This window comes from Oncorhynchus kisutch, linkage group LG22 (genome assembly GCF_002021735.2).
Source record: "Oncorhynchus kisutch isolate 150728-3 linkage group LG22, Okis_V2, whole genome shotgun sequence".
Taxonomy (NCBI): Eukaryota; Metazoa; Chordata; class Actinopteri; order Salmoniformes; family Salmonidae; genus Oncorhynchus; species Oncorhynchus kisutch.
Window position 1 is genome coordinate 51,610,087 of NC_034195.2, and position 26,128 is coordinate 51,636,214.

A 26,128-nucleotide genomic window follows, 5' to 3' on the forward strand; every position below is an offset into this window, starting at 1 on the left:
GCTATACACAGTAGAGGGACTATATACAGTAGAGGGGCTATATACAGTAGAGAGGCTATATACAGTAGAGAGGCTATACACAGTAGAGGGACTATATACAGTAGAGGGGCTATATACAGTAGAGAGGCTATCCACAGTAGAGAGGCTATACACAGTAGAGGGACTATATACAGTAGAGGGGCTATATACAGTAGAGAGACTATATACAGTAGAGAGGCTATATACAGTAGAGAGGCTATATACAGTAGAGAGACTATATACAGTAGAGAGGCTATATACAGTAGAGAGGTTATATACAGTAGAGAGACTATATACAGTAGAGAGGCTATATACAGTAGAGAGGCTATATACAGTAGAGAGGCTATATACAGTAGAGAGGCTATACACAGTAGAGAGGCTATACACAGTAGAGGGACTATATACAGTAGAGAGGTTATATACAGTAGAGAGACTATATACAGTAGAGAGGTTATATACAGTAGAGAGGCTATATACAGTAGAGAGGCTATACACAGTAGAGGGACTATATACAGTAGAGGGGCTATATACAGTAGAGGGGCTATATACAGTAGAGAGGCTATATACAGTAGAGAGGCTATACACAGTAGAGGGACTATATACAGTAGAGGGGCTATATACAGTAGAGAGGCTATACACAGTAGAGAGGCTATACACAGTAGAGGGACTATATACAGTAGAGGGGCTATATACAGTAGAGAGACTATATACAGTAGAGAGGCTATATACAGTAGAGAGACTATATACAGTAGAGAGACTATATACAGTAGCGAGGCTATATACAGTAGAGAGGCTATATACAGTAGAGAGGCTATATACAGTAGAGAGGCTATATACAGTAGAGAGGTTATATACAGTAGAGAGGCTATATACGGTAGAGAGGTTATATACGGTAGAGAGGCTATATACAGTAGAGAGGCTATATACAGTAGAGAGGCTATATACAGTAGAGAGGCTATATACAGTAGAGAGACTATATACAGTAGAGAGGTTATATACAGTAGAGAGGCTATATACAGTAGAGAGGCTATACACAGTAGAGAGGCTATACACAGTAGAGGGACTATATACAGTAGAGGGGCTATATACAGTAGAGAGGCTATATACAGTAGAGAGGCTATACACAGTAGAGGGACTATATACAGTAGAGGGGCTATATACAGTAGAGAGGCTATACACAGTAGAGAGGCTATACACAGTAGAGGGACTATATACAGTAGAGGGGCTATATACAGTAGAGAGGCTATATACAGTAGAGAGGCTATATACAGTAGAGAGGCTATATACAGTAGAGAGGTTATATACAGTAGAGAGACTATATACAGTAGAGAGGCTATATACAGTAGAGAGGCTATATACAGTAGAGAGGCTATATACAGTAGAGAGGCTATATACAGTAGAGAGGCTATATACAGTAGTGAGGCTATATACAGTAGAGAGGCTATATACAGTAGAGAGGTTATATACAGTAGAGAGGCTAGATACAGTAGAGGGACTATATACAGTAGAGGGGCTATATACAGTAGAGGGGCTATATACAGTAGAGAGGCTATATACAGTAGAGAGGCTATATACAGTAGAGAGGCTATATACAGTAGAGGGGCTATATACAGTAGAGGGACTATATACAGTAGAGAGGCTATATACAGTAGAGAGATTATATACAGTAGAGAGACTATATACAGTAGCGAGGCTATATACAGTAGCGAGGCTATATACAGTAGCGAGGCTATATACAGTAGAGAGGCTATATACAGTAGAGAGACTATATACAGTAGAGAGACTATATACAGTAGCGAGGCTATATACAGTAGAGAGGCTATATACAGTAGAGAGGTTATATATAGTAGAGAGGCTATATACAGTAGAGAGGCTATATACAGTAGAGAGGCTATATACAGTAGAGAGACTATATACAGTAGAGAGACTATATACAGTAGAGAGACTATATACAGTAGCGAGGCTATATACAGTAGAGAGGCTATATACAGTAGAGAGGCTATATACAGTAGAGAGGCTATATACAGTAGAGAGGTTATATACAGTAGAGAGGCTATATACAGTAGAGAGGTTATATACAGTAGAGAGGCTATATACGGTAGAGAGGCTATATACAGTAGAGAGGTTATATACAGTAGAGAGGCTATAGACAGTAGAGAGGCTATATACAGTAGAGAGGTTATATACAGTAGAGAGGCTATAGACAGTAGAGAGGCTACAGACAGTAGAGAGGCTACATACAGTAGAGAGGCTATATACAGTAGAGAGGCTATAGACAGTAGAGAGGCTATATACAGTAGAGAGACTATATACATTAGAGAGGCTATAGACAGTAGAGAGGCTACATACAGTAGAGAGACTATATACAGTAGAGAGGCTATATACAGTAGAGAGGCTATATACAGTAGAGAGGCTACATACAGTAGAGAGGCTATATACAGTAGAGAGGTTATATACAGTAGAGAGGCTATATACAGTAGAGAGGCTATATACAGTAGAGAGGCTACATACAGTAGAGAGGCTATATACAGTAGAGAGGCTATATACAGTAGAGAGGCTATATACAGTAGAGGCTATATACAGTAGAGGCTACATACAGTAGAGAGGCTATATACAGTAGAGAGGCTATAGACAGTAGAGAGGCTATATACAGTAGAGAGACTATATACAGTAGAGAGGCTACAGACAGTAGAGAGGCTACATACAGTAGAGAGACTATATACAGTAGAGAGGTTATATACAGTAGAGGCTATATACAGTAGAGAGGCTATATACAGTAGAGAGGTTATATACAGTAGAGAGGCTATAGACAGTAGAGAGGCTATATACAGTAGAGAGGCTATATACAGTAGAGGCTATATACAGTAGAGGCTACATACAGTAGAGAGGCTATATACAGTAGAGAGGCTATAGACAGTAGAGAGGCTATATACAGTAGAGAGACTATATACAGTAGAGAGGCTACAGACAGTAGAGAGGCTACATACAGTAGAGAGACTATATACAGTAGAGAGGTTATATACAGTAGAGGCTATATACAGTAGAGAGGCTATATACAGTAGAGAGGTTATATACAGTAGAGAGGCTATAGACAGTAGAGAGGCTATATACAGTAGAGAGGTTATATACAGTAGAGAGGCTATAGACAGTAGAGAGGCTATAGACAGTAGAGAGGCTACATACAGTAGAGAGGCTATATACAGTAGAGAGGCTATAGACAGTAGAGAGGCTATATACAGTAGAGAGACTATATACAGTAGAGAGGCTATATACAGTAGAGAGGCTATATACAGTAGAGAGGCTATACACAGTAGTGAGGCTATATACAGTAGAGAGGCTATATACAGTAGAGAGGTTATAGACAGTAGAGAGGCTACATACAGTAGAGAGGCTACATACAGTAGAGAGGCTATATACAGTAGAGAGGCTATAGACAGTAGAGAGGCTACATACAGTAGAGAGACTATATACAGTAGAGAGGCTATATACAGTAGAGAGGCTATATACAGTAGAGAGGCTATACACAGTAGTGAGGCTATATACAGTAGTGAGGCTATATACAGTAGAGAGGTTATAGACAGTAGAGAGGCTACATACAGTAGAGAGGCTATATACAGTAGAGAGGTTATAGACAGTAGAGAGGCTACATACAGTAGAGAGGCTACATACAGTAGAGAGGCTATATACAGTAGAGAGGCTATAGACAGTAGAGAGGCTATATACAGTAGAGAGGCTATATACAGTAGAGAGACTATATACAGTAGAGAGGCTATAGACAGTAGAGAGGCTACATACAGTAGAGAGACTATATACAGTAGAGAGGCTATATACAGCAGAGAGGCTATATACAGTAGAGAGGCTATACACAGTAGTGAGGCTATATACAGTAGAGAGGCTATATACAGTAGAGAGGTTATAGACAGTAGAGAGGCTATATACAGTAGAGAGGCTATATACAGTAGAGAGGTTATATACAGTAGAGAGGCTATAGACAGTAGAGAGGCTATATACAGTAGAGAGGCTATATACAGTAGAGAGGTTATATACAGTAGAGAGGCTATATACAGTAGAGAGGCTATATACAGTAGAGGCTACATACAGTAGAGAGGCTATATACAGTAGAGAGGCTATAGACAGTAGAGAGGCTATATACAGTAGAGAGACTATATACAGTAGAGAGGCTACAGACAGTAGAGAGGCTACATACAGTAGAGAGACTATATACAGTAGAGAGGTTATATACAGTAGAGAGGCTATATACAGTAGAGAGGCTATATACAGTAGAGAGGTTATATACAGTAGAGAGGCTATAGACAGTAGAGAGGCTATATACAGTAGAGAGGTTATATACAGTAGAGAGGCTATAGACAGTAGAGAGGCTATAGACAGTAGAGAGGCTACATACAGTAGAGAGGCTATATACAGTAGAGAGGCTATAGACAGTAGAGAGGCTATATACAGTAGAGAGACTATATACAGTAGAGAGGCTATATACAGTAGAGAGGCTATATACAGTAGAGAGGCTATACACAGTAGTGAGGCTATATACAGTAGAGAGGCTATATACAGTAGAGAGGTTATAGACAGTAGAGAGGCTACATACAGTAGAGAGGCTACATACAGTAGAGAGGCTATATACAGTAGAGAGGCTATAGACAGTAGAGAGGCTACATACAGTAGAGAGACTATATACAGTAGAGAGGCTATATACAGTAGAGAGGCTATATACAGTAGAGAGGCTATACACAGTAGTGAGGCTATATACAGTAGTGAGGCTATATACAGTAGAGAGGTTATAGACAGTAGAGAGGCTACATACAGTAGAGAGGCTATATACAGTAGAGAGGTTATAGACAGTAGAGAGGCTACATACAGTAGAGAGGCTACATACAGTAGAGAGGCTATATACAGTAGAGAGGCTATAGACAGTAGAGAGGCTATATACAGTAGAGAGGCTATATACAGTAGAGAGACTATATACAGTAGAGAGGCTATAGACAGTAGAGAGGCTACATACAGTAGAGAGACTATATACAGTAGAGAGGCTATATACAGCAGAGAGGCTATATACAGTAGAGAGGCTATACACAGTAGTGAGGCTATATACAGTAGAGAGGCTATATACAGTAGAGAGGTTATAGACAGTAGAGAGGCTATATACAGTAGAGAGGCTATATACAGTAGAGAGGTTATATACAGTAGAGAGGCTATAGACAGTAGAGAGGCTATATACAGTAGAGAGGCTATATACAGTAGAGAGGTTATATACAGTAGAGAGGCAATAGACAGTAGAGAGGCTACAGACAGTAGAGAGGCTATATACAGTAGAGAGGCTATAGACAGTAGAGAGGCTATATACAGTAGAGAGACTATATACAGTAGAGAGGCTATAGACAGTAGAGAGGCTACATACAGTAGAGAGACTATATACAGTAGAGAGGCTATATACAGTAGAGAGGCTATATACAGTAGAGAGGCTATATACAGTAGAGAGGCTACATACAGTAGAGAGGCTATATACAGTAGAGAGGCTATATACAGTAGAGAGGCTATATACAGTAGAGAGGCTACATACAGTAGAGAGGCTATATACAGTAGAGAGGCTATATACAGTAGAGAGGCTACATACAGTAGAGAGGCTACATACAGTAGAGAGGCTATATACAGTAGAGAGGCTATATACAGTAGAGAGGCTATATACAGTAGAGAGGCTACATACAGTAGAGAGGCTATATACAGTAGAGAGGCTATATACAGTAGAGAGGCTATATACAGTAGAGGGGCTATATACAGTAGAGAGGCTATATACAGTAGAGAGGCTATATACAGTAGAGGGGCTATATACAGTAGATAGGCTACATACAGTAGAGAGGCTATATACAGTAGAGGCTATACACAGTAGAGGGGCTATATACAGTAGAGAGGCTATATAGAGTAGAGAGGCTATATACAGTAGAGACTATATACAGTAGAGAGGCTATATACAGTAGAGAGGCTATATACAGTAGAGAGGCTATATACAGTAGAGACTATATACAGTAGAGAGGCTATATACAGTAGAGAGGCTATATACAGTAGAGAGGCTATATACAGTAGAGAGGCTATATACAGTAGAGAGACTATATACAGTAGAGAGGCTATATACAGTAGAGGCTTTATACAGTAGAGAGGCTATATACAGTAGAGAGGTTATATACAGTAGAGAGGCTATATACAGTAGAGAGGCTATATACAGTAGAGAGGCTATATACAGTAGAGAGGCTTTATACAGTAGAGAGGCTATATACAGTAGAGAGACTATATACAGTAGAGAGACTATATACAGTAGAGAAGCTATATACAGTAGAGGCTATATACAGTAGAGAGGCTTTATACAGTAGAGAGGCTATATACAGTAGAGAGACTATATACAGTAGAGAGACTATATACAGTAGAGAGGCTATATACAGTCGAGAGGCTATAGACAGTAGTGAGGCTATATACAGTAGCGAGGCTATATACAGTAGAGAGGCTATATACAGTAGAGAGGTTATATACAGTAGAGAGGCTATATACAGTAGAGAGGCTATACACAGTAGTGAGGTTATATACAGTAGAGAGGTTATATACAGTAGAGAGGCTATATACAGTAGAGAGGCTATATACAGTAGAGAGGTTATATACAGTAGAGAGGCTATATACAGTAGAGAGACTATATACAGTAGCGAGGCTATAAAAGTAGCCAGGCTACATACAGACACCGGTTAGTCAGGCTGATTGAGGTAGTATGCACATGTAGATATGGTTAAAGTGACTGTGTATATATGATGGATAGAGAGTAGCAGTGGCTGGATGGATGGACTGGCAAAGAAACCCTGTAGTTTTTAGGTTTATATACAGACACTAAAAGGAAAGAAGCCAGAGAGAGAGAGAGAGATGGAAAGAGGAGTCCGTTGTAATATTAGTAACAGCACGAGTGTGTTTTCCAGACGAAAAGAGGAGAGGCAGAGTCATATTACTTGGTGAAGTAGGACGTGGCCTCCATCTTAGAGTCCTGAGGTTTCAGGTTGTTCTGAACATACTGCAGGTCCTGGATGTCATTCAGCTCCGGCATACCTGCACCCAGCATCTACACCCACAGGCACGCATTTAATCATTCTACAATGTAACACACCTTCACGACAATGTCATAAGCATGTCATAATGCTTCATAAAGTGTTACTAAGTTTTTTTTTTCTTCATAAGTAGAATTGGAGTTTGTTAGTTAGTAAGTAGTTACAGGTATACTGACCAGCTGCAGTAGGCTGAGCACCAGGGTGGTCATAAGCCTGTCATAATGCTTCGTAAGGTGTTCTTAAGAGGTATACTGACCAGCTGCAGTAGGCGGAGCACCAGGGTGGTCATAAGCCTGTCATAATGCTTCGTAAGGTGTTCTTAAGAGGTATACTGACCAGCTGCAGTAGGCTGAGCACCAGGGTGGTCATAAGCCTGTCATAATGCTTCGTAAGGTGTTCTTAAGAGGTATACTGACCAGCTGCAGTAGGCTGAGCACCAGGGTGGTCATAAGCATGTCATAATGCTTCGTAAGGTGTTCTTAAGAGGTATACTGACCAGCTGCAGTAGGCTGAGCACCAGGGTGGTCATAAGCCTGTCATAATGCTTCGTAAGGTGTTCTTAAGAGGTATACTGACCAGCTGCAGTAGGCTGAGCACCAGGGTGGTCATAAGCCTGTCATAATGCTTCGTAAGGTGTTCTTAAGAGGTATACTGACCAGCTGCAGTAGGCTGAGCACCAGGGTGGTCATAAGCCTGTCATAATGCTTCATAAGGTGTTCTTAAGAGGTATACTGACCAGCTGCAGTAGGCTGAGCACCAGGGTGGTCATAAGCCTGTCATAATGCTTCGTAAGGTGTTCTTAAGAGGTATACTGACCAGCTGTAGTAGGCTGAGCACCAGGGCGGTGCGTCGTCGGATGCTGTTGTAGGCTTCACAGCAGAGCTCTACGAAGCGATGAAACCTCTGGGGTTTCTGACCCCCGCCGGTGATGAAGTGTTGCATCTCTGAGGTGAAGATGAATGGAGTCCGGTCCCTACCATCACAGAGAAGAGGGGTGTCAGTAGATACCTTAGTTGGCAGTGCTGAGCGATTGACCAACACTTGGTTGTCACGCCCTGGTCTTAGTATTTTGTGTTTTCTTTATTATTTTGGTCAGGCCAGGGTGTGACATGGGTTATTTATGTGGTGTGTTTTGTCTTGTTTTTTTTTGTAGGTATTGGGATTGTGGTTAGTGGGGTTTTCTAGAAAAGTCTATGGTTGCCTGAAGTGGTTCTCAATCAGAGGCAGGTGTTTATCGTGGTCTCTGATTGGGAACCATATTTAGGCAGCCATATTCTTTGATTGTTTGGTGGGTGATTGTTCCTGTCTCTGTGTTAGTTTGCACCAGATTAGGCTGTTTAGGTTTTCGTGTTGCGTTTTTGTTCTGTTCGAGTTCTTTCTTTATTAAACATGAATCTAATTAACCACGCTGCATTTTGGTCCGATCCCTGCTACACCTCTTCGTCAGAGGAGGAGATAGAAGAAAACCGTAACAATAGTTACATTTTGGGGGGTTATTAAACAACGAATCGACCGACATCGGTTAAATTACTTGAATTACATTTATTTATTTATTTCTTTGTGAGCCCCAACGTGTCGTTTCTCTAGAGAGAAATCAAATTATCCACGAGAGAAATCAACTCTAGACCAATGTGGGACGCTGGGCTGAAGGGAGGTGTAGTTTCCATTAAACAAATATTCAACATAGTTCATAGAGCAGAAACATTAATTCACTACGATGACCATAATCCATTGCACCCCCCCCCCCCCCATCTCGGACACGTCAGAGATAAAGAGGCTAAAATCGAGAAGTTTCACTCTCGACAGAATCTTGTCCAAAAGAATCCCAATGCATTTCTATTGTCTTATTGGACCTAAACTTGTTGCCTGCCTTCCCGGCTTTGGGACAACGACTCCCATTGTTAGGGCATAGACATGAGCATCTCCTCATTATATATACTATCTCTGGACAGACACAGGTTTACGCCCGCTACGTTAGGTTAGATACACACAGACCGCATGAGAGAGGAATGTACACAACACGATGACGAGAGAGACAGAGATAGTTCACGTGAAATGTACAATTGTGTTGTCAGACAGCTCTGCAGCATATTTAGGCAGGCTGGCAAAATAGGATGACGACAGACAGCACAGTACGGAGAGACATAACGTTAGATGGTCTGGCTGACTGCTACTGTCTGATCAGAGATGAGGTGATGACGACAGACAGTACAGAAAGACATAACGTTAGATGGTCTGGCTGACTGCTACTGTCTGATCAGAGATGAGGTGATGACGACAGACAGTACAGAAAGACATAACGTTAGATGGTCTGGCTGACTGCTACTGTCTGATCAGAGATGAGGTGATGACGACAGACAGTACAGTACGGAGAGACATAACGTTAGATGGTTTGGCTGACTGCTACTGTCTGATCAGAGATTACTTTTACAGAAAGAAAAATAATAAAAACGAAGTAATATACACAATTGAAACATTTGATTATTTCAGAGTCATTTCCTATTTTTCTACCCAATGTGGACCTGACGGAGACAGTGGAAAATTTTCAATGTTTTTTTGTCTTTGGAATTTCCATTAAAAAGCTCTACAATCATTTTAATGACATTATTTCATAATGCATTTAATGTTGAAAAAATATATTTAAAAGAATATATAATATACTCCCCTCCTCACACAGGGGAGTAAATATAATGCACCTCCTCACACAGGGGAGTAAATATAATGCACCTCCTCACACAGGGGAGTAAATATAATGCACCTCCTCACACAGGGGAGTAAATATAATGCACCTCCTCATACAGGGGAGTAAATATTATGCACCTCCTCACACAGGGGAGTAAATAGATTGGACCTCCTCACACAGGGGATTAAATAGATTGGACCTCCTCACACAGGGGAGTAAATAGATTGGACCTCCTCACACAGGGGATTAAATAGATTGGACCTCCTCACACAGGGGATTAAATAGATTGGACATCCTCACACAGGGGAGTAAATAGATTGGACCTCCTCACGCAGGGGATTAAATAGATTGGACCTCCTCACACAGGGGATTAAATAGATTGGACCTCCTCACACAGGGGATTTAATAGATTGGACCTCCTCACACAGGGGATTAAATAGATTGGACCTCCTCACACAGGGGATTAAATAGATTGGACCTCCTCACACAGGGGAGTAAATATAATGCACCTCCTCACACAGGGGAGTAAATATAATGCACCTCATCATACAGGGGAGTAAATATTATGCACCTCCTCACACAGGGGAGTAAATAGATTGGACCTCCTTACGCAGGGGAGTAAATAGATTGGACCTCCTCACACAGGGGATTAAATAGATTGGACCTCCTCACACAGGGGATTAAATAGATTGGATCTCCTCACACAGGGGAGTAAATAGATTGGACCTCCTCACACAGGGGATTAAATAGATTGGACCTCCTCACACAGGGGATTTAATAGATTGGACCTCCTCACACAGGGGATTAAATAGATTGGACCTCATCACACAGGGGAGTAAATAGATTGGACCTCCTCACACAGCGGAGTAAATAGATTGGACCTCCTCACACAGGGGAGTAAATAGATTGGACCTCCTCACACAGGGGATTAAATAGATTGGACCTCCTCACACAGGGGATTAAATAGATTGGACCTCCTCACACAGGGGATTAAATATAATGCACCTCCTCACACAGGGGATTAAATAGATTGGACCTCCTCACACAGGGGAGTAAATAGATTGGACCTCCTCACACAGGGGATTAAATAGATTGGACCTCCTCACACAGGGGAGTAAATAGATTGGACCTCCTCACACAGGGGAGTAAATATAATGCACCTCCTCACACAGGGGAGTAAATATAATGCACCTCCTCACACAGGGGAGTAAATATAATGCCCCTCCTCACACAGGGGAGTAAATAGATTGGACCTCCTCACACAGGGGAGTAAATAGATTGGACCTCCTCACACAGGGGAGTAAATATAATGCACCTCCTCACACAGGAGAGTAAATATAATGCCCCTCCTCACACAGGGGAGTAAATATAATGCCCCTCCTCACACAGGGGAGTAAATATAATGCCCCTCCTCACACAGGGGAGTAAATAGATGGGACCTCCTCACACAGGGGAGTAAATATAATGCACCTCCTCACACAGGGGAGTAAATATAATGCACCTCCTTTATTTAAGTACTCCTGTAAAGATCTAAAGTCCCTCCTCCATACACACACCAGTAGATATGAAGGGATTGGATAGGTGTAAGAAATATGGGGAAATTCCAGCCAGCCTATCAGAAGGCAAGGTGAAGCCGGTAGGACATTACGCACTGCTGACACATATCCACTCCTTTCAGATCTACAGGGGTTGATTTGTCATTCAGCGGTGGGGACTTCAGTCATGGTTATAGTGTCTTCTGGGACTTGCCTTTTGATGCTGGCGAACTTCTGTGCATTGCCCATAATCTTGCCGAAGTCGATGTGGAACATGTGACCGCTGTGTTTCAACATGATGTTGTCGTTGTGGCGGTCACAGATACCCAGGATGAAGGTCGCTACACACCAGCCAGCACAGGAGTGGAGGAAATTCATCACAGCCTGGATGGGGAGATACAGGAGAATCGTCTACAGATGTAGGATCTTCATTTGATTACTCTTTTGTCGATGAGAACTTTCCTTGCACAGCAGGAAATGCAACCTTGTAGTGTATTCAAGATTTAAAAAGGCTTCTAAAAATCAATTTTATCAAACAAAACGATGCTACATTTGGGAACCTTCAGGATGACAAATCAGAGCAAGATGACTGAATGTAAGTACATTATTTACCTTCAGAGGTGAATGTATTAATCCAGTTGCCGTGATATAAAAGTGTTTTGTTGTTGTCTCCTCAAACAATAGCATGGTATTTATTTCACTGTAATAGCTACTGTAAATTGGACAGTGCAGTAAGACATGTCTATGTCCTGGGAAGTATGCTGTTACTTACAACGTCATGCTAATCACATTAGCGCACGTTAGCTCAACCGTCCCGATGTAGGGACACCGACTCCCGTAGGAGTTACGACTTTATTTGTCGTAATAAATATATATATATATAAAAAAAAAGATCAACCCGTACAAAAAAAAATGTCCATAAATTATAATCCACATAATAATTCACATTTCCTGTTGCTGCAGGGTTATTTCCCTTACTGTAGCAGAGCTGTCTGTATCACGACAACAACAACAACAACAACACCAGTCAGCACAGGAGGAAATGCATAACAGTGTAGGAGATACAGGAGAATATTCTCTCTTCTGTCTGTATCACGACAACAACAACAACAACAACAACAACAACACCAGTCAGCACAGGAGGAAATACATAACAGTGTAGGAGATACAGGAGAATATTCTCTCTTCTGTCTGTGGTCATAAGGTTACACAGTAGACTTTTATGTATTCCTTGGAAAGAGATCAATATGGACAATAGAAAGTTGTTCTTCTTGAGTCACGTTTTTGGTCCAATAATATACTATTTTTATTTTTATTTTCAAAGGAATGTGGAGTATAGAGGCCAAATCCAGAGGAAATCTACTGCATCTTAGTTTAAACCAGTTACATTATTTTATATTTACTGTCTCTGACCCCACAACTGCAAGGTCAAAGGTTTGGCACAAGCTGCTACCCAAGATACACTTCCTTAAAACACTAGACTAGTACAACTGAGCAATAGGTGGAGAAGTGAGTAATCGGGGAGAAGGGTCAGGGAGGTGACCAAGAACCCGATGGTCACTCTGACAGAGCTCCAGAGTTCCTCTGTGGAGATGGGAGAACCTTCCAGAAAGACAGCCATCTCTGCAGCACTCCACCAATCAGGACACAAGCTGCTACCCAAGATACACTAGACTAGTTCATGCAGGATACATGTATGTTCACCTCCTCATAATCCTCCTCAGTCTTGTTCCACATGTGGAACCACTTCTCCAGGGTGTCCTCTCTCAGCGCCCCACCCAGACCCCACTCCTGCTGGATCTTACCCAGGGTCACTGCCTCGGGCACCACCTCCACCAGACCTACGCACACACACACACAGAGACACACACGGAGACACACACACGGAGACACACACACGGAGACACACACGGAGACACACACACGGAGACACACAGGGAGACACACACATGGAGACACACACACGGAGACACACAGCGAGACACACACACACACACACACGGAGACACACACACACGGAGACACACACACAGGGAGACACACAGGGAGACACACACACGGAGACACACACGGAGACACACACGGAGACACACAGGGAGACACACACACGGAGACACACACACGGAGACACACAGGGAGACACACACACACATACACAGGGAAGGGCATGCACACACACACACACACACAAACACACACACACATTTGAATACAGAGGCACACAGACAGTGCATTTGGAAAGTATTCAGACCCCTTCACTTATTCTAAAATGGATGAAAGTACATGTTTTCCTCATCAATCTACACACAATACCCCATTGGTGCGGCAGGTAGCCTAGTGGTTAGAGTGTTGGGCCAGTATCCGAAAGGTTGCTAGATCGAATCCACGATCTGACAAAGTATAAATCTGTCGTTCTGCCCCTGAACAAGGCAGTTAACCCACTGTTCCCCTGAACAAGGCAGTTAACCCACTGTTCCTAGTCCGTTATTGAAAATAAGAATTTGTTCTTAACTGACTTGCCTAGTTAAATAAAGGTAAAATAATGACAAAGCAAACAGTTTATCAATTTTTGCAAACGTATTAAAGATAAATACCATAAATATATTATTTACATAAGTATTCAGACCCTTTGCTATGAGACTCGAAATTGAGCTCAGGTGTATCATGTTTCCATGTTTCCAAGGTCCCACAGTTGACAGTGCATGTCGGAGCAAAAACCAAGCCATGAGGTCCGATACAGGATTGTGTTGAGGTACAGATCTGAGGAAGGGTGCCAAAACATTTCTGCAGCATTGAAGGTCCCCAAGAACACAGTGGATATACTACACCCCTAATGATATAGGGAAGTCTGGTTAGATTCTAGGATCTCTGAGGAATACATACGAACGTGATGTGATTGGTTGAAACAACGTTTAGGGTTAGATTTTCACAGATTCCTTTCTTTGCAAATTGAACGAGTGAAAATACAAAAATCGATTGTGCCTTCTATACGGGCCTTTTTAGGATATGAAAAATAATTTTATCTAACAAAACGACCCTTTGGATGATAAATCAGAGCAAGATTTCAGAATGTAAGAAAAACATTTCAGAGGTGAATTTATCAAACCTCTCGCGGCGAAAAAATGTTTTTGTTGTTAGGAGCTCTCCTCAAACAATAGCATGTCATTTTATGCAGTAATAGCTACTGTAAATTGGACAGTACAGTTATATTAACAAGAATTTAAGCTTTCAGCCAATATAAGACACTTATATGTACCTACATTTGTTGTTTCTCTAAAATCTGCGATTGTGACACAAGGCGCTGCATGATTTACAACTGTCCCGTTGACGGGACGCCGATCCCTAAGAAGTTTTAAAATGGTAGAAGTTTGGAACCACCAAGGCTCTTCCTAGAGCTGGCCATCCAGCTAAACTGAGCAATCGGGGGAGAAGGGCCTTGACCAGGGAGGTGACCAACAACCCGATGGTCACTCTGACAAAGAGTTCCTCTGTGGAGATGGGAGAAACTTTCAGAAGGACAATCATCTCTGCAGCACTCCACCAATGAGGCTTTATGGAAGAGTGGCCACATGGAAGCCACTCCTCAGTAAAAGGCACATGAGAGCCCGCTTGGAATTTGCCAAAAGGCACTTTTGCCAAAAGGCACTCTCAGACCATGAGAAACAAGGTTATCCAAGATTGAACTCTTTGGCTTGAATGCCAAGTGTCCCATTTGTAGGAAACCTGGCACCATCCTGACACTGAAGCATGGTGGTGGCAGCGTCATGCTGTGGGGATATTTTTCAGCAGCAGGGACGGGGAGACTAGTCAGGATCGAGGGAAAGATGAACGGAGCAAAGTACAGAGAGATCCTTGATGATAACCTGCTCCAGGGTGCTCAGGATCTCAGACTGGGGTGAAGGTTCACCTTCCAACAGGACAACGACCCTAAGTCGGGGCGGTAGTTTAGCCTAGTGGTTAGAGCATTGGACTAGTAACCGAAAGGTTGCAAGTTCAAATCCCCGAGCTGACAAGGTACAAATCTGTCGTTCTGCCCTTGAACAGGCAGTTAACCCATTGTTCCCAGGCTGTCATTGAAAATAAGAATTTGTTCTTAACTGACTTGCCTGGTTAAATAAAGGTAAAATAATAAAAAATATATATTTTAAAAAAAAGTACACAGCCAAGACAACGCAGAAGTGGCTTCAGGACAAGTCTCTGAATGTCCTTGAGTAGCCCAGCCAGAGCCCGAACTTGAACCTGATCAAACATCTCTGGAGAGACCTGAAAATATCTGTGCAGCGACGCTTCCCATCCAACTTGACAGAGCTTGAGAGGATCTGCAGAGAAGAACGGGAGAAAATCTGCCAAGCTTGTAGCGTCATTCCCAAGAAGACCCAAGGCTGTAATCGTTGACAAAGGGGCTTCAACAAATCACTGAGTAAAGGGTCTGAGTACTTACAGTATTTAATGTGATATTTCAGGTTAAAAAATAAATACATCTTAAAACCTGTTTTCGCTTTGTCATTATGTGGTATTGTGTGTAGATTTAAAAACCCCCAGATTGAATCCATTTTAGAATAAGGCTGTAACGTACTAAAATGTGGAAAAAGTCAAGGGGTCTGAATACTTTCCGAATGCCCTGTAGATGGTGATATATTAAGTATGTATATGTTACCACAGACTGTAGTCTGGTATAACTATGTGTCTAAAACTACTGACCCTGGTCTCGCCCAGTAGAGATACACCTATAGGTAACCATCCTCATGTCCAGTCCCTCCTGCAGCCAAACCTTGTCCATCACACGCACGATCTGCAGCACCAGCATGTCCTGCCGCAGGTTACCCCCTGTCTGGACACATACAGACTTAGCAGTTAGCCACTACTAACTTCAAGTCATTTCAGACACCGCTAAACCAAAATCTATGGGAGAGATCGGGACAACAGTGCAAAATTGGTTTACAGTTTCTCCTGGCTCATAGACTACTGTCAGGGTAAGGAACCATATATCTGTAAGGTCTAAAATCCCAAACTTTTCTTTTGAAATAGCCTGAGAGAGAGAGAGTTACCTTGCAGATGACAGAGATTTTCCTGCCCAGGGGATCTGTGTTGATGAAGGAGATTCCCAGAGGAGCAGCGTGGGACTTATAGAATTTACAGGCCTAGGATTAAGATTAGGGTAATAGGATTAAGATTAGGATTAAGATTAGGGTTAGGGTAATTTGGATCCATTCAACATTAGACATCTGTATACACTGCCTTTAATAAAATGTTGCCTGTGTCAAGGGAGAAAAATGACTTTTTAGATCTCTGTCTTACCTCCAAATTAACTCCCTTCACGAGGACAGCAGGGTCCAACGGTAGACGACAGCTGATCCCGTTCTTGAAGAAGCTGTCAATCTTCCACTTGTCTTTCTTCAACACATCCTGCACGACACAATAGAAGACTTAAATAAATAACCACATCCATACAGAGCATAGACCTGCTGTTCTACACCGTTCCTGGTTACTAGCTACCACCAATCACATTTTGCTCTTCACCGAAGTACCCTTTCGCATGTAACTGATCATTAGGACTATGTTCTTATGAGTCTTCCCAGGTACCCCCTGTAGATAGACCAGGTACCCCCTGTAGATAGACCAGGTACCCCCTGTAGATAGACCAGCTACCCCCTGTAGATAGACCAGCTACCCCCTGTAGATAGACCAGGTACCCCCTGTAGATAGACCAGGTACCCTACCCCCTGTAGGTAGACCAGGTACCCCCTGTAGATAGACCAGGTACCCCCTGTAGATAGACCAGCTACCCCCTGTAGATAGACCAGGTACCCCCTGTAGATAGACCAGGTACCCCCTGTAGATAGACCAGGTACCCCCTGCAGATAGACCAGGTACCCCCTGCAGATAGACCAGGTACCCCCTGTAGATAGGCCAGGTACCCCCTGTAGATAGACCACGTACCCCCTGTAGATAGACCACGTACCCCCTGTAGATAGACCAGCTACCCCCTGTAGATAGGCCAGGTACCCCCTGTAGATAGGCCAGGTACCCCCTGCAGATAGACCAGGTACCCCCTGCAGATAGACCAGGTACCCCCTGTAGATAGGCCAGGTACCCCCTGTAGATAGACCACGTACCCCCTGTAGATAGACCACGTACCCCCTGTAGATAGACCAGATACCCCCTGTAGATAGACCAGCTACCCCCTGTAGATAGACCAGCTACCCCCTGTAGATAGACCAGCTACCCCCTGTAGATAGACCAGGTGCCCTCTGTAGATAGACCAGGTACCCTACCCCCTGTAGATAGACCAGGTACCCTCTGTAGATAGACCAGGTACCCTCTGTAGATAGACCAGGTACCCTCTGTAGATAGACCAGGTACCCCCTGTAGATAGACCAGGTACCCCCTGTGGATAGACCAGGTGCCCCTTGTAGATAGACCAGCTACCCCCTGTAGATAGACCAGGTACCCCCTGTAGATAGACCAGGTACCCCCTGTAGATAGACCAGGTACCCCCTGTAGATAGACCAGGTACCCCCTGTAGATAGACCAGGTACCCCCTGTAGATAGACCAGGTACCCTCTGTAGATAGACCAGGTACCCCCTGTAGATAGACCAGGTACCCTCTGTAGATAGACCAGCTACCCCCTGTAGATAGACCAGGTACCCCCTGTAGATAGAAACAGGTACCCCCTGTAGATAGAAACAGGTACCCCCTGTAGATAGAAACAGGTACCCCCTGTAGATAGACCAGCTACCGCCTGGGGACCCCTGGATAGAGAACCACTGGCATACCCAAAAGCCTTTAGTCCATCATGTGGTATAAAAACTTGAATGAAGTGTTTCCTAGTTGACAGTGAACAGATGACATAACAGTACAGACCTTCCTGCGGTTTTTGTCAGCTCTACGGACCCTCTCAGCCACCTGCGTGAGCAGGGTTACCAGGCGGGTTTCGTGTTCCAGCTCCTGCCTCAGTGCTTTACCACAGCAGTGTCTCAGGGCAACCTGCACCTTACTGAACCAGCTCTGGTAATGGGGGTCATCCTGGGCATCTACCAACAGCCTGACAGGAGGAAATACGTACACACACAAGTTCAGTTAAGCAAGGTACTCCAAGTACACGTACAGGGCAGGGCAAGGTACTCCAAGTACACGTACAGGGCAGGGCAAGGTACTCCAAGTACACGTACAGGGCAGGGCAAGGTACTCCAAGTACACGTACAGGGCAGGGCAAGGTACTCCAAGTACACGTACAGGGCAGGGCAAGGCAAGGTACTCCAAGTACACGTACAGGGCAGGGCAAGGTACTCCAAGTACACGTACAGGGCAGGGCAAGGTACTCCAAGTACACGTACAGGGCAGGGCAAGGCAAGGTACTCCAAGTACACGTACAGGGCAGGGCAAGGTACTCCAAGTACACGTACAGGGCAGGGCAAGGTACTCCAAGTACACGTACAGGGCAGGGCAAGGTACTCCAAGTACACGTACAGGGCAGGGCAAGGTACTCCAAGTACACGTACAGGGCAGGGCAAGGTACTCCAAGTACACGTACAGGGCAGGGCAAGGCAAGGTACTCCAAGTACACGTACAGGGCAGGGCAAGGCAAGGTACTCCAAGTACACGTACAGGGCAGGGCAAGGTACTCCAAGTACACGTACAGGGCAGGGCAAGGTACTCCAAGTACACGTACAGGGCAGGGCAAGGTACTCCAAGTACACGTACAGGGCAGGGCAAGGTACTCCAAGTACACGTACAGGGCAGGGCAAGGTACTCCAAGTACACGTACAGGGCAGGGCAAGGTACTCCAAGTACACGTACAGGGCAGGGCAAGGTACTCCAAGTACACGTACAGGGCAGGGCAAGGTACTCCAAGTACACGTACAGGGCAGGGCAAGGTACTCCAAGTACACGTACAGGGCAGGGCAAGGTACTCCAAGTACACGTACAGGGCAGGGCAAGGTACTCCAAGTACACGTACAGGGCAGGGCAAGGTACTCCAAGTACACGTACAGGGCAGGGCAAGGTACTCCAAGTACACGTACAGGGCAGGGCAAGGTACTCCAAGTACACGTACAGGGCAGGGCAAGGTACTCCAAGTACACGTACAGGGCAGGGCAAGGTACTCCAAGTACACATACAGGGCAGGGCAAGGCAAGGTACTCCAAGTACACGTACAGGGCAGGGCAAGGCAAGGTACTCCAAGTACACGTACAGGGCAGGGCAGGGCAGGACAGGGCAGGGCAAGGGAGGCCAAGTACACGTACAGGGCAGGGCAGGACAGGGCAGGGCAAGGGAGGCCAAGTACACGTACAGGGCAGGGCAGGACAGGGCAGGGCAAGGGAGGCCAAGTACACACACATGGGCAGGGCAGGACAGGGCAAGGTACGCCAAGTACACACACATGGGCAGGGCAGGGCAGGGCAAGGTACGCCAAGTACACGCACATGGGCAGGGCAGGGCAGGGCAGGACAGGGCAGGGCAGGGCAAGTACACGCACATGGGCAGGGCAGGGCAGGGCAAGTACACGCACATGGGCAGGGCAGGGCAGGACAGGGCAGGGCAAGACAGGGCAGGACAGGGCAGAGCAGGGCAAGGCAGGGCAGGGCAAGGCAGGGCAGGGCAGGGCAAGACAGGGCAGGGCAAGGCAAGGCAGGACAGGGCAAGGCAGGGCAGGACAGGACAGGGCAAGGCAGGGCAGGACAGGACAGGGCAAGGCAGGACAGGACAGGGCAAGGCAGGACAGGGCAAGGCAGGGCAGGACAGGGCAGAGCAGGGCAAGGCAGGGCAGGACAGGGCAGAGCAGGGCAAGGCAGGGCAGGACAGGGCAGAGCAGGGCAAGGCAGGGCAGGACAGGGCAAGGCAGGGCAGGGCAAGACAGGGCAGGACAGGGCAGAGCAGGGCAAGACAGGGCAGGACAGGGCAGAGCAGGGCAAGGCAGGGCAGGACAGGACAGGGCAAGGCAGGGCAGGGCAGGACAGGGCAGGGCAAGGTACACCAAGTATACGTAGACAAGACAAGACAGACAGGACAGACAGACAGACAGATGGTCGACAGACAGACAGACAGATGGTCGACAGACAGACAGACAGACAGACAGACAGGACAGGCAGATGGTCGACAGACAGACAGACAGACGGTCGACAGACAGACAGACAGACAGACGGTCGACAGACAGACAGACATTGCATTCTGTACTCACCAGTAGAGCTGCTGGGCTATCCTAACACTCTTCAGTGACCTGTCCAACAGCAGCATCACCAGAGGTCCATTCAACTCCCACTCACTCTTCAGAGCCTAGGAAGGGACAGACACGTGTTACGTGATCCACAATGCTTCTGTAGTGAAACACCTTGTATCCGTTTGCTCAGCGTTGACATTTTCAGTTTAGTAATTGGATGAGAGATGAATAAGGTTTACCTGTACCAGTTGAGGTAGATATTCCTCTAGTTCTCTATCAGAAGTCTGCTCAAAGTGCTGCACAGCTCTTCGACGCACCGTCTGGTCATGGAAACTGAGACAAAGACATGCATCACTTCCTGTCATGTTACCTGTCGCTCAGTAGAAACAGAACCTCTTCAGGGTTGTGTAAGGGGTCAGTGGCATAGGATGGTGTAGGCCTGTGTGTGTGTGTGTGTGTGTGTGTGTGTGTGTGTGTGTGTGTGTGTGTGTGTGTGTGTGTGTGTGTGTGTGTGAGTGAGTGTGAGTGAGTGAGTGAGAGAGAGTGTGTGAGTGTGTGTGAGAGAGAGAGAGAGAGTGTGAGTGTGTTTGTGTGAGAGAGTGTGTGAGTGTGTGAGAGAGAGAGTGTGTGAGTGTGTGAGAGAGAGAGAGAGAGAGAGAGTGTGAGTGTGTTTGTGTGAGAGAGAGGGAGTGTGTGAGTGTGTGTGTGTGAGAGAGAGAGAGAGAGAGAGAGAGAGAGAGTGTGAGTGTGTGTGTGAGAGAAGGAGCGAGAGAGAGTGTGTGAGTGTATGTCTGTGAGAGAAAGCGTGTATGTGTGTGAGTGTGAGTGTATGTGTGAGTGTATGTGTGAGTGAGTGTGTGAGTGTATGTGTGAGTGTATGTGTGAGTGAGTGTGTGAGTGTGAGTGTATGTGTGAGTGTATGTGTGAGTGAGTGTGTGAGTGTGGGTGTATGTGTGAGTGAGTGTGTGAGTGTATGTGTGTGTGTGTGAGAGAGGGAGTGTGTGAGTGTGTGTGAGAGAGAGAGAGAGTGTGAGTGTGTGTGTGTGAGAGAGAGGGAGTGTGTGAGTGTCTGTGTTAGAGAGAGAGTGTGAGTGTGTGTGTGAGAGAGGGAGCGAGAGAGAGTGTGTGAGTGTATGTCTGTGAGAGAAAGAGTGTATGTGTGTGAGTGTATGTGTGAGTGAGTGTGTGAGTGTATGTGTGAGTGTATGTGTGAGTGAGTGTGAGTGTATGTGTGAGTGAGTGTGAGTGTATGTGTGAGTGTATGTGTGAGTGTATGTGTGAGTGTATGTGTGAGTGTATGTGTGAGTGTATGTGTGTGTGAGTGTGAGTGTATGTATGAGTGTATGTGTGAGTGTATGTGTGAGTGTATGTGTGAGTGTATGTGTGAGTGTATGAGTGAGTGTGAGTGAGTGTGAGTGTATGTATGAGTGTATGTATGAGTGTATGTGTGAGTGTATGTGTATGAGTGAGTGTGAGTGAGTGTTACTTGTTAGAGAGTAGAAACAGTGCTTCCTCAGGATGGAGTATTGTCCAGTGTTCCAGTATGGTGTAAATCTCAGTCAGGTTCTCTGGGGCCCACTGGGGGGCGCCACCCAGCAGCAGGTGCAGGAAGGTGGTCCTCCCATCACAGCAGTATCTCTTACTCCACAGTAATGCCCTCTCATTTTCTGACAAACTGGGAAGGACAAATAAGAGACATCACCAATCCCAGGACTCTTACTGTTTCTGAGTGAACCTCAATTTCACAAGTTTGAGACTTGGAAGTGCGGGAACATGAGACTATTGCTGAGTGGACTACAGTGATTGAGTAAAGATGAACTCAACTCAACTGTAAGTTCATATGCAGAACATGAAGTCTGAAGGGAACGGAGGGACAGAGACAATAGATACGGTTTGTCTTTCTGGGCTGAATCGTAGGGAGTGTTGTTTCCCCCCGGTTTTACTCACAAGCAGAGGCAGTGTTTCTGGGAGACCTCTGATATCTTCTTGTGTAGCTCATCACACGGAGGACTGAACAAGACAGACCCTGGAAGGGAGATGGGCCTTTCATACCTCCACTCAGCTGTCTCCGGGAACTCCAACTAGAAAGACACAAAGAACAGACCAGCAGTGACTATATGTAGGCCATACAACAGATATCCAGCTACTCTTGGAGGATGGGTTTTCAGTTTAAAAAATAAACATTTAAAAAGGTGCTTGTTCATGTTTCTTCTGAAATGTTTCTTCACACATAGATTTGAAAAATAGTCCATTTGCCATGTCACAGATGCATTGCTCATCAAACTTCTTACAATAACAGCGGCACTCAAAATACCAAGAAACTTCTTGAAAATATAGGAGGGTGTAATGTGTTCTTTCACCAAAAGAGGGCTCTCACCTGCAGGATGACGCCAGTAGCCTGTCTGTGGCTGTCTGACAGGGCAGGCGAGGGAGGCTCAGACAGCTCCACCAGCATAGACATGCTGAGAAGGACAGTACCACTCACCAGGGTCCTGTGGAGACACAGTCAGTCACACACGTTATGTTATGCGAGTACATGTGCTATAGATGGAGAATTCTATATGGTGTTATTGAACCCGCATTGCCAGGACCAACCTCTTACCAACTGAGCCACACAGGACCACCCTCTTACCAACTGAGCCACACAGGACCACCCTCTTACCAACTGAGCCACACAGGACCACCCTCTTACCAACTGAGCCACACAGGACCACCCTCTTACCAACTGAGCCACACAGGACCACCCTCTTAACAACTGAGCCACACAGGACCACCCTCTTACCAACTGAGCCACACAGGACCACCCTCTTACCAACTGAGCCACACAGGACCACCCTCTTACCAACTGAACCACACAGGACCACCCTCTTACCAACTGAACCACACAGGACCACCCTCTACCAACTGAGCCACACAGGACCACCATCTTACCAACTGAGCCACACAGGACCACCCTCTTACCAACTGAGCCACACAGGACCACCCTCTTACCAACTGAGCCACACAGGACCACCCTCTTACCAACTGAGCCACACAGGACCACCCTCTTACCAACTGAGGCACACAGGACCACCCTCTTACCAACTGAGCCACACAGGACCACCCTCTTACCAACTGAGCCACAAAGGACCACCATCTTACCAACTGAGCCACACAGGACCACCCTCTTACCAACTGAGCCACACAGGACCACCCTCTTACCAACTGAGCCACACAGGACCACCCGCTTACCAACTGAGCCACACAGGACCACCCGCTTACCAACTGAGCCACACAAGGACCACCCTCTTACCAACTGAGCCACACAGGACCACCCTCTTACCACTGAGCCACACAGGACCACCCTCTTACCAACTGAGCCACACAGGACCACCCTCTTACCAACTGAGCCACACAGGACCACCCTCTTACCAACTGAGCCACACAGGACCACCCTCTTACCAACTGAGCCACACAGGACCACCCTCTTACCAACTGAGCCACACAGGACCACCCTCTTACCAACTGAGCCACACAGGACCACCCTCTTACCACTGAGCCACACAGGACCACCCTCTTACCAACTGAGCCACACAGGACCACCCTCTTACCAACTGAGCCACACAGGACCACCCTCTTACCAACTGAGCCACACAGGACCACCCTCTTACCAACTGAGCCACACAGGACCACCCTCTTACCAACTGAGCTACACAGGACCACCCTCTTACCAACTGAGCCACACAGGACCACCCTCTTACCAACTGAGCCACACAGGACCACCCTCTTACCAACTGAGCCATAAAGGACCACCATCTTACCAACTGAGCCACACAGGACCACCCTCTTACCAACTGAGCCACACAGGACCACCCTCTTACCAACTGAGCCACACAGGACCACCCTCTTACCAACTGAGCCACACAGGACCACCCTCTTACCATCTGAGACACACAGGACCACCCTCTGTATTGGACCAGTGTGTTATAGATAGACCAGTGTGTTATAGATGGACCAGTGTGTTATAGATGGACCAGTGTGTTATAGATGGACAAGTGTGTTATAGATGGACCAGTGTGTTATAGATGGACCAGTGTGTTATAGATGGACAAGTGTGTTATAGATGGACCAGTGTGTTATAGATGGACCAGTGTGTTATAGATGGACCAGTGTGTTATAGATAGACCAGTGTGTTATAGATGGACCAGTGATATTATAGATGGACCAGTGTGTTATAGATGGACCAGTGTGTTATAGATGAACCAGTGTGTTATAGATGGACCAGTGTGTTATAGATGGACCAGTGTGTTATAGATGGACCAGTGTGTTATAGATAGGCCAGGATATTATAGATGGACCAGTGTGTTATAGATGGACCAGTGATATTATAGATGGACCAGTGTGTTATAGATGGACCAGTGTGTTATAGATGGACCAGTGTGTTATAGATAGGCCAGGATATTATAGATGGACCAGTGTGTTATAGATGGACCTGTGATATTATAGATGGACCAGTGTGTTATAGATGGACCAGTGATATTATAGATGGACCAGTGTGTTATATATGGACCAGTGTGTTATAGATGGACCAGTGTGTTATAGATGGACCAGTGATATTATAGATGGACCAGTGTGTTATAGATGGACCAGTGTGTTATAGATGAACCAGTGTGTTATAGATGGACCAGTGTGTTATAGATGGACCAGTGTGTTATAGATGGACCAGTGTGTTATAGATGAACCAGTGTGTTATAGATGGACCAGTGTGTTATAGATGGACCAGTGTGTTATAGATGGACCCGTGTGTTATAGATGGACCAGTGATATTATAGATGGACCAGTGTGTTATAGATGGACCAGTGTGTTATAGATGGACCAGTGTGTTATAGATGGACCAGTGTGTTATAGATAGGCCAGTGATATTATAGATGGACCAGTGTGTTATAGATGGACCAGTGATATTATAGATGGACCCGTGATATTATAGATGGACCAGTGTGTTATAGATGGACCAGTGTGTTATAGATGAACCAGTGTGTTATAGATGGACCAGTGATATTATAGGTAGACCAGTGATAATATAGATAGGCCAGTGATATTATAGATAGACCAGTGTGTTATAGATGGACCAGTGTGTTATAGATGGACCAGTGTGTTATAGATGGACCAGTGTGTTATAGATGGACCAGTGTGTTATAGATGGACCAGTGTGTTATAGACGGACCAGAGTGTTATAGACAGACTAGTGTGTTATAGACGGACCAGTGTGTTATAGATGGACCAGTGTGTTATAGATGGACCAGTGTGTTATAGATGGACCAGTGTGTTGTAGATGGACCAGTGTGTTATAGATGGACCAGTGTGTTATATATGGACCAGTGTGTTATAGATGGACCAGTGTGTTATAGATGAACCAGTGTGTTATAGATGGACCAGTGTGTTATAGATGGACCAGTGTGTTATAGATGAACCAGTGTGTTATAGATGGACCAGTGTGTTATAGATGAACCAGTGTGTTATAGATGAACCAGTGTGTTATAGATGGACCAGTGTGTTATAGATGGACCAGTGTGTTATAGATGAACCAGTGTGTTATAGATGAACCAGTGTGTTATAGATGGACCAGTGTGTTATAGATGAACCAGTGTGTTATAGATG

General features: G+C 45.2%; 1 protein-coding gene across 1 annotated transcript in view; it reads right to left on the reverse strand.

The window, feature by feature from the left end:
- The window catches only part of pik3c2g (phosphatidylinositol-4-phosphate 3-kinase catalytic subunit type 2 gamma), a 52,864-nt gene that overhangs the window by 10,938 nt on the left and 15,798 nt on the right, over positions 1-26,128 (reverse strand). Inside the window, exons 9-21 of the mRNA XM_031801922.1 lie at positions 22,869-22,983; positions 22,439-22,572; positions 21,978-22,166; positions 20,731-20,824; positions 20,513-20,607; positions 18,196-18,376; positions 16,629-16,736; positions 16,379-16,471; positions 16,032-16,161; positions 13,035-13,171; positions 11,545-11,714; positions 7,929-8,085; positions 7,017-7,126 (exon numbers count right to left, since the gene is read on the reverse strand). Coding sequence (XP_031657782.1) covers positions 7,017-7,126; positions 7,929-8,085; positions 11,545-11,714; positions 13,035-13,171; positions 16,032-16,161; positions 16,379-16,471; positions 16,629-16,736; positions 18,196-18,376; positions 20,513-20,607; positions 20,731-20,824; positions 21,978-22,166; positions 22,439-22,572; positions 22,869-22,983 — 1,713 coding nt within the window. The remainder of the gene's footprint in view (positions 1-7,016; positions 7,127-7,928; positions 8,086-11,544; positions 11,715-13,034; positions 13,172-16,031; positions 16,162-16,378; positions 16,472-16,628; positions 16,737-18,195; positions 18,377-20,512; positions 20,608-20,730; positions 20,825-21,977; positions 22,167-22,438; positions 22,573-22,868; positions 22,984-26,128) is intronic.